Below are 9,914 nucleotides of genomic sequence, written 5' to 3' on the forward strand. Positions count from 1 at the left end.
AAGGCGCAGGTGTACAAGGTAAAGTTAACAGATGGTTGGAGGCACGGACCTGGTCCGGGTGGACTTCTGTTCTCGGATTACTTACCGGCGGCGGCATACGTGGAAGTCCCGCTTCTCTCGAGAGGACCTGACTGACAGTTCCTGGTCTGCTGTGCTGTGACACTGAGTACAGTAATCTTTAAAAACACCGACAGGAAGGTGAGCGAGAACAGCATGGTCTCGGTGGTTCTAAGGTCAAGAAAAACCAAACCAAACCAAAACAAAAAACCCCTGGGTGACTTAAATTGCTAGAGCTTGGAGCAGGCGGAGTCAGGCTTCTGACCCCCAGAACTTCCAGCCACGCTGGCCTTCAGCCCCAGGGCATCTTTTATTTAGCTGTTTTAATACCTGACACCCGTATGCCAAATTTCTCAGAGCCTAAGAGTGCTGGAAGGCCGAGGGTGACTGATTTCTCGCTGTGACAGGCACAGCTAGGCAAAGGCTCAAAGAGAAATGAGACAGGGAAAGAATTGATGGAAAGTTCCAAACCCCACCGGGAATGAGGGATGGGGCTAAAGACGAAATATGCAGATAGGATTCCTTCCCTGATGGCTTCTCCTTTTGGAACCCAGAAAGATTCTCCTCTCCCTTTTAAAGCTCTTCTGGTCCCACCCCCTCTCCTTTAGTGACACTTGAGTAGCAGACAAGTCTCTTTGCAAACACCCGTGAGGGCAATTCCACGGAGTAAGCAGGAAGGCAGGGCAGGTTGCCAGAGAGGAGATAGCTGCTACCCACTAAAAATATTCAGGGCAGAGAAGGGGAAAGGGCGATTAGGGAGTGTGGTGCCGCTAATGGTTCCAGGGGCCCCGCTGAGTACCGCTTATGTCTGAGTGTCTTGAGGAACCAAGAGAAAATTAAACCGCACATTTTAAATCAAAGGTGAGTAGCAGCGTAGACAGTTCAGACGATTTATCATAATCGATCACTGACAGGAGTGATGCCAAGGAGATCTCACCTTCAGCTCATTTTTTTGAAGGAAGTGTCGACGGCAGCTCGCACCCCTGGAGTTTAATCTTACTTCTCTCTCCTGTATATTTTATAGTGGAATTTGTAAGATTATTCTTTCCATACCAAAGGGAAATCCCTGTAGCTGAGTGAAGAGATACAATGTGGACAGATTTTTTTTTCTTTCAGCACTAGTGTAAGAAAGCCTCGCCACGGGTCAGGAGAACAGGGAAAGGTGTGGACTGTTATGACTGAACTGGATTAGAAAGAGAATACACGGGGCTGGGGATTTAGCTCAGTGGTAGAGCGCTTACCTAGGAAGCACAAGGCCCTGGGTTCGGTCCCCAGCTCCAGAAAAAAGAACCAAAAAAAAAAAAAAAGAAAAAAGAAAAGAAAAGAAAAGAAAAGAGAATACACGGGAATTGTGTCAGAGTGGGAATCCTTCTCAGACAACTCTGGCCGTCTATCACGCCTCGGTGATAGGAAACAATAATTTGGTTCTCCCCTGGCTGTCTCCTCAAGCACCTCTATGTGGACCCAACCACCGCTCCTTCAGGAAAAAGCACAGAATCCCCAAATACCCCGCTCTGGCCAGCCATTTCATCAGACTTGATAAGCAATGGGAATTCTGGTGGCTTACTTCTCCCTGGTGAAGAGCTTTTCTTTAAGATGCCCTGAGGTAGGTTCCAAATTCGAGTCACAATGCAGCTGTAGCAATTATCTCGAAAGCAAGAGATACATGAGTATATAACCTCCATAGAGAGCAGAGCAGCCCCCAAGCCGTGGCCCATGCTTAACTGGGTTCTGAGCACTTTCCAAAGGTGGAAGGTTAAAATCGTGTTTCTCAAATTCCACTCTCCTCATCCCAGGCACCCCTGACCCTGTGTAAGGGAGAAACAGACCCTGAAGGAGCAACAGACGTCATGTGGAGGAGTGCACAGAACGTTTTATTGCTTTCTAGACTCGGAGACTCAAGACTAAGAATGAACGCCCTACAAATAACCTGCACTGAGTACTTGTCGCTAACGTTGACCGTGAACTTCCCCTTCAGCAAAACGTAGTTGCCAGTATTGATGATGGCAGTGAGGGCGTTGGTTAGCAAGGGGGGTTGGAACACAGTACGGCAGGGAAGTGATGTATTGCATTCGTAGAAACATAAATAGGATATAACAGCACAACCACGTTCAATGGATTTAGAAATAGTCATATCATTTTTGGTTAGAAAACATTTGTTTTCAGGCTGGTGAGGTAGCTCAGGCAGGTTAAAGGAAAGGTTTCCAAGGCCAACGACTTGAGTTTAATTACTGGGACCTACATGGTGGAAGAAGAGGATCGACTCTTGCAAGTTGTCCTCTGGCTTCCGTTCATACACAGGGCACACACACCCACAGGCATGTACACACACACAATAAATAATTGTAACAAAAAATTTAAATGTCTGTTTCCCTCATTACATATCACCTGAGCTAATGTCACTGGTATTGAACACAACAGCATCACCTAAGACATATGGAATCAACAAGAGATAGAGTCGATGTTTCAACTGATAGTAAAAAATCAGTCCATCAAGTTCCCAGACTACCCACAATTACCCAAATAGTAAAATCACTGAGCTGAGCTACCCAACAACCATGGGCTTCCAGAGGAATTCCATATTCTTACGTCTACCTCTATTGATGAAGCACTGTGGTGAGGAACAGGAGTCATAGTCCTTAACGTCGAGGGTTTGCTATGGTTGATTTCCAACAAGAATAAGGAAGAGCATGGAAGTTTGAGCTAGTGAAATCCCAGTCGCCAAGTGTTCTGGGGAGCAGAAGACAGCAGAGCAAAAAAAAACTAGAAACAAACAGTGAGCTGGAACAGTGACCCTCAGTGGAACGGCTGGGATCTTTGGGTAGGACACAGAAGAGGAGAGAGCCACGGTGACAAGAAGATGAGGGTCAAGAGTGGACAAAGAAAATAACTTATTACTGACTTATTAGACTCTTAGGTGTTGAGGGACACCAGAGGGTAGAGGGAACCCTCAGGCAGGTCTGTAAGGGAATGGTAAGGGCGGATCTCTAGGTGCGTTTAGTGTGAGTGGGCAATAAGGGCTAAGGGAAAGGACTAAGGTGTATGTGTGCGTGCGTGTGTACATATGTGTGTGTGCATATATGTGTGTGTGCGTGTGTGTGTGTGTGTGCATGTGTGTGTGTGTGTGTGTGTGTGTGTGTGTGTGTCCATATAAGTCTTCTGAAGAGTCATCACCACCACCATGTCACCACCAGATCACTTCCTCTGGGCCATGGGCTTTACGAGTGCCACCTCTAGCTATCAACATCACCTTGTCAAGGGGTTAATATTATTATCCTATGTCACCAACTTAAGGCATAGACAATTATCCATATTTATGAGGAATGGGAACTCTGGAGTGCTATTCTTTCCTTCTTACACAGAGCCACTGACTTGAACGAACAGGCAGAGCTCACCAAAAGGCAGGAGAGACTCAGGCCGTGACTGCAGAAACCAGAAGTGACAGATCATCTGTGGTCATACAGTACCTACAGAAATAATGCTACAGTTATTTGAACGAGGGCTGTCCCCCGGACTTGGATATTTGAAGACTTGATCCCCAGTTGGCACCATTCAAGGAGGCTCAAGGCGTGTAGTCTTGCTGGAGGAAGTACTTCACTAGAGGCGGCATATGGAAGTTCATACCTTCTCTACTCGCAGTTTACTTGTTTTTGCTTCATGGTTGTGGTTGAGATGTAATCTTTCAGCCTCCTGCTCCCAATAAACCTGCTGCTTACTGCCATGACTCTCTGTGATGAACTCATACCTTCTGGAAGTCCAAACCAACCCTTCCTTGTGTAAGTTGACTTTATCGTGGTGTTTTATCATAACTACATACAAATAGCTAATGCAGAAGATGGGGCCCGAGAATGAGCTAGTGCTGCAAAGAACCCGACCATCTTGATTTTGGAGGATTGTGGAAGACTTTAGAACATTAGATTAGATAAGTGGTTGAATGCTATAAGCAGAGCTTAAAAGCCAATACTAGTAGGAGCCTGGGCTGTATTGCTGAGAATAATGCAGACTGTGGAAGTGAGCCCCAGGGATCTCAGAAAGAAGCAAGAATTGTAACAGCAACTGGGCTGGAGGCCAGACATGTATATTTTAGCAAAGAAGCTGGTTGTTTTCTGTTTGTGTCCCGAGAACTTGCCTGAAGCTAAGTTAAAAAGTAGCAAACTAATTTCTGTAATGGAAACAATGTCAAGACTGCATACCTCTGAGTCTGTAGTGTAGTTATTTTTGATCCTGCTTATGCAGATCTACAGAAAAAGAGCTCTAGGCTCAGATATTTGAACACTTGGTTCCCTTTAGTGACTCTAGAGGGGAACTGTGAGAATCCATGTCATCTCCCTACTTGCTATTCTCTCTGCTTTGTGCTTGTGGTTGGGATATGATCTCTCAGTTGCCTGCTCTTCCTGTCATGCCTGCCGCCATGATGGATTCTTATTCCCCCTGAAACATTTCCTTCTATGGGGTGTTTTGATCACGGTGCTCTACCATAGTAACAGAAAAGCAAGTGATGTAAGTGCACAGGCTAGGTCATGGGCCACCTCTGTCATGCCAGGAAGCTGCTACGAGACCTGAAAACCATCTTCTCTCCTTCAGAATGTTGTTGGCCTGTCCCTGTCATTCTAGGTGACTCATTTGTGGGAGAAAATAAAATGGTAATGAAGTAAAGAAGTTGTGAGTGTCACTGGCTTGGAAATCAGCTATACGAAGCAATGATGCTTTATTGAGATAGGATTACAAACTTTAGGAAGACTAGATAGGAAAGCTTTATTCAAAAGAAGGGCAACACTTCCGGACATTTCCAAAGGGACTTGCAAAAGTGTCTGTCTTCACATAGCTGACAACACCCCCCCCCCTCACGTAGTATTCATAGAGAGTTGACTCATAGCTATCAAAGTTGGAAGGATCCAAGAATTCACTGAGCAAATTGCAGAATATCCCTACACAATGGAATATTATTGTGCAGTAGAAACAAATGATAAGATTAAATCATGATGCAAACTATGAACTTTGGTTAGAAATAGTAAACTAATATTGGATCACCAATGACAATGAAGGCGTACCAATGCCAGGCGTCAATTGGGAAACTGGGCAGGGAACAGACCTAAAGAATTCTCCATAGTTCCTCGCTGTTCTGTAAATATTCAACTGCTCTCTCTCTTTTTTTTAATTGGATATTTTTTATTTACATTTCAAATGCTATTCCCTTTCCTGGTTTCCCATCGGTAGGCCCCCTATCCTCTCACCCTTCTTCTATACGGGTGTTCCCCCTTCCCCAACTACCCCCATTTCCGCCTCCCTGCCCTGTTACAGTTAGGGGTAGGGGGTCCAGTCTTGGCAGGACTGAGGGGTTCTTTTCATATTGGTGCCCAACAAGACCATCCTTGGCTACATATGCAGCTGGAGCCATGGGTCTGTCCATGTGTAGTCTTTGGGTGGTGGTTTAGTCCCTGGGAGCTCTGGTTGGTTGGTATTGTTGTTCTTATGGGGTTACAAGCCCCTTCAGCTCCTTCAATCCTTTCTCTAACTCCTCCAATGGGGACCCCATTCTCAGTTCAATGGTTTGTTGCTAGCATTTGCCTCTGTATGTGTCACACTCTGGCTGAGCCTCTCAGGAGACAGCTATATCAGGCTCCTGTCAGCATGCACTTCTTGGCTTAATAAATATTGTCTAGTTTTGTATATATATATGGGCTGGATCCCATATATATGCAGGTGGGGCAGGCTCTGAATAGCCATTCCTTCAGTCTCTGGTCCATACTTTGTCTTCATATCTCCTCCTATGAATATTTTTGTTCCCCCTTTTAAGAAGGACTGAAGCATCTGCACTTTGGTCATCCTTCTTCTTGACGTGGTCTGTGGATTGTATCTTGGGTAAACTGAGTTTTAGGGCTAATATCGACTTACCAGTGAGTGCATACCATGTGTATTTTTTTGTGATTAGGTTACCTCAGTCAAGATGATATTTTCTAGTTCCATCCATTTGCCTATGAATTTCATGAAGTCATTGTTTTTGATAGCTGAGTAGTACTCCATTGTGTAGATGTACCACATTTTCTGTATCTGTTCTTCTGTTGAAGGACATCTGGGTTCTTTCCAGCTTCTGGCTATTATAAATAAGGCTGCTATGAACATAGTGGAGCACGTGTCTTTGTTGTATGTTGGAGCATCTTTTGGGTATATGCCCAGAAGAGGTATAGCTGGATCCTCAAGTAGTACAATGTCCAATTTTCTGAGGAACCTCCAGACTGATTTCCAGAATGGTTGTATCAGCTTGCAATCCTACCAACAATGGAGAAGTGTTCCTCTTTCTCCACATCCTCGACAGCATCTGTTGTCACCTGAGTTTTTGATCTTAGCCATTCTGACTGGTGTGAGGTGGAATCTCAGGGTTGTTTTGATTTTCATTTCCCTGATGACTAAGGATGTTGAACATTTCTTTAGGTACTTCTCAGCCATTTGATATTCCTCAGCTGAGAATTCTTTGTTTATCTCTGTACCCCATTTTTAATAGCTTTATTTGGCTCTCTGGAGTCTAACTTCTTTGTATATTTTGGATATTAGTCCTCTATCAGATGTAGGCTTGGTAAAGATCTTTTTCCAGTCTGTTGGTTGCTTGTTTTGTCCTAACAATAGTGTCCTTTGCCTTACAGAAGCTTTGCAGTTTTATGAGGTCCCATTTGTTGATTCTTGATCTTAGAGCATAAGTCATTGGTGTTTTGTTCAGGAAATTTTCCCCAGTGCCCAGGTGATCGAGGCTCTTCCCCACTTTTTCTTCTATTAGTTTGAGTGTATCTGGTTTGATGCGGAAGTCCTTGATCCACTTGGACTTAAGCTTTGTACAGGGTGATAAGAATGGGTCAATTTGCATTCTTCTACATGCTGACCTCCAGTAGAACCAGCACTATTTGTTGAAAATGCTTTTTTCCACTGGATGGCTTTAGCTCCTTTGTCAAAGATCAAGTGACCATATGTGTATGGGTTCATTTCTGGGTCTTCAATTTATTCCAATGATCTACCTGCCTGTCTCTGTACCAATACCATACAGTTTTTATCACTATTGCTCTGTAATACTGCTTTAGGTCAGTGATGGTGATTCCCACAGAAGTTCTTTTATTGTTGAGGATAGTTTTCACTATCCTGGGTTTTTTGTTATTCCAAATGAATTTGCAAGTTGCTCTTTCTAACTCTATGAATAATTGAGTGGGAATTTTGATGGTGATGGCACTGAATCTGTAGATTGCTTTTGGCAAGATGGCCATTTTTACTATACTAATCCTATCCAGGAGCATGGGAGATCTTTTCATCTTCTGAGATCTTCAATTTCTTTCTTCAGAGACTTGTCATACAGATAAGTTCTTGTCATACAGATCTTTCACTTGCTTGGTTAGAGTCACAGTGAGGTATTTTATGTTATTTGTGACTATTGTGAAGGGTGTCATTTTCCTAATTATTTTCTTAACCTATTTATCCTTTGAGTAGAGGAAGGTTACTGATTTGTTTGTCTCTGATAGTGACTTGACCCTCCTGTAAGCCTATGTGTCAGCACTCCTGTAGACCTGTTTTTTTGTTGTTGTTGTTGTTTTGTTTTGTTTTGTTTTGTTTGTTTTTTTCAGCTGGATCTGGGAACAGAAATCTGTGGGTCAGCTCCGGGTGCAGGCAGAAACCAGAAGGGTTCTGTCCCAGACTGCTCCTGGGTTGTGTGTCCTTGAGCCTCCAGGCAGGTCGCTTGGAGCAGAAGAGTTGGTCTTACCTCTGCTCTTAGGTGTGTCAGCACTCCTGGAGATTGGCTTTCAGCTCTGGGCACAGGCAGAAACTGGAAGGGTCCTGTCACTGACTGCTCCTAGGTTCCTGTGCCCAGAGAGCACAGGGGGCATTAAGCAGGTTCCTCTTGGGCCAGGAATGTGAGCAGAAGTGGAGGTCTCCCCTGAGCTTTCAGGATTATCCGCACTTTTGAGAGTCCAGCTCTCTCCCCCATAGGATTTGGGTACAAAGAGCTGTGGGACCGGTTCACCTCCAGGCACTGGCTCAACTGCTCTTAAAAAGTAGCCTAGTGATTTTAAAGGATGAAAATGAGAGTTATAGTTCTATGAAGTAAAACCATAAACTTGCTGACTAATGAATGAACTTTTTTCAAAACTCCCAGTACAGAAGAGGGATCCCATACTTGTTCTATTCACGTGCAAACTTTAACCCCAACCATTTGGAAAAGCTTCTCAGACTAAGTTTAAAATGAGCATCTTGGGCTGGAGAGATGGCTAAGCAGTTAAGAGCACCGACTGCTCTTTCAGAGGTCCTGAGTTCAATTCCAGCAACCACATGGTGGCTCACAACCATCTCATCTGTAATGAGGTCTGATGCCCTCTTCAGTTCCAGTGTACTCATACATAATACATAAATCTTAAAAAAAATAGCATCTTGACAGGAACCAGATATGGGTGTCTCCTGAGAGGCTCTGCCAGAACCTTCCTGATACGGAAGAGCTAACCATTAGGTTGCAGTTAACCAATGGACTGAACAAGGGGAGCCCAATGGAGGAGTTAGAGAAAGAACTGAAGGAGCTGAAGGGGTTTGCAACCCCATAGGAAGAACAACAACATCAACCAACCAGGGTCCCCAGAGCCCCGAGGGACTAACCCACCTACCAATGAGTACACATGGAGGGACTCATGACTCCAGCTGCATATGTAGCAGAGGATGGCATTGTCCAGCATCAGTAGGAGGAAAAGTCCTTGGTCCTGTGAAGACTTGTTTCCCCAGTGTAGGGTAATGCCAGGGCATTGAGGTGGGAGTGGGAGCATCTTCATGGAAGCAGGGGGAGGGGGAGGGGGTATGGGAGAGGGGGGGAAAGGAATAACATTTGAGATGTAAATATATAAAATATCCAAGAAAAATAAAATAAAATAACAAACTCAGGAATATAACATCCCATAAAGTACAATTTCTAACTCTGTGAAAGAGCAACAAAATTTATGTGTAAAAGCTTAGACCACTCATTTTTTAAATTTAATTTTAAATTTATTTTTTAATTTATTTTTTATGTATGAGTGCCCTCTTGCATATACATCCAAATAACAGAAGAGGGCATCAGATCCCATGACAGATGGTTGTGAGGCACCATGTGGTTGCTGGGAATTGAACTCAGGACCTCTGGAGGGGCAGTCAGTGCTCTTAACCGCTGAGCCATCTCTCCAGCCCCTTAAACTACTCTTTAAAGACATTTTTAAAGATTCATTTATTTTATGCATATGATTGCTTTGCCTGCATGTATGGATGTGCACCACATTTGTGCCTGGCTCCCACTGAGATCAAAAGAGGTCACAGGATCCCTCGGAACTGGACTTATAGATGGCTGTGAACTACGTGCAGGTGCTAAGAATTGAACATCGGTCCTTTGAAAGGCTAACACGTATTCTTACTCACCGAGCCTCCTCCCCAGGCTCCTAAACCATCCATTTTAAACTGCAGCCCACTGCTGACACAATCTCACTGCCCTCTTTCCTTCTTAACTTCTGCAAATGTTAAAATTTAGAGAAAGAACTTCGGCTTCTCTGCCATTCATAATGTGGTCTTTCCCACCGTTTGGTTCTGCTGACTCTGCAAAATATGTGGATCCATAAACCAGAGTCCTTTTTTTTTTTTTTTTTTTTTTTTTTTTTTTTTTTTTGGTTCTTTTTTTTGGAGCTGGGGACCGAACCCAGGGCCTTGCGCTTCCTAGGCAAGCGCTCTACCACTGAGCTAAATCCCCAACTCCCATAAACCAGAGTCCTAATGAAAGCATTCGGGGTTGCAATCAAAAGCAGCTTCTGCCGGAAGCTAAGGACCCGTGAGCTTGTATCTATTGCTCTTCCTCTGGTCTTACGTTTATA

The 9,914-nt window shown here is 44.1% G+C and overlaps 1 protein-coding gene across 5 annotated transcripts in view; it reads right to left on the reverse strand.

The window, feature by feature from the left end:
• The window catches only part of Egf (epidermal growth factor), an 82,672-nt gene extending 82,048 nt beyond the window's left edge, over positions 1 to 624 (reverse strand). For 2 of the 5 annotated variants that reach the window (XR_005500245.2, XM_039101781.2), the window contains exon 1: positions 86 to 624. Coding sequence is in view for 3 of the 5 variants with exons in the window: in XM_039101781.2 (XP_038957709.1) it covers positions 86 to 215 (130 nt within the window). In the remaining 2 variants the exon portion in view is untranslated. The remainder of the gene's footprint in view (positions 1 to 85) is intronic. The other 3 variants (XR_005500244.2, NM_012842.2, XM_063281339.1) reach the window with 3 other exon arrangements.
• Positions 625 to 9,914: the final 9,290 nt, after the last annotated feature.

Source organism: Rattus norvegicus, chromosome 2 (assembly GCF_036323735.1).
Source record: "Rattus norvegicus strain BN/NHsdMcwi chromosome 2, GRCr8, whole genome shotgun sequence".
In the NCBI taxonomy this organism is placed as follows: Eukaryota; Metazoa; Chordata; class Mammalia; order Rodentia; family Muridae; genus Rattus; species Rattus norvegicus.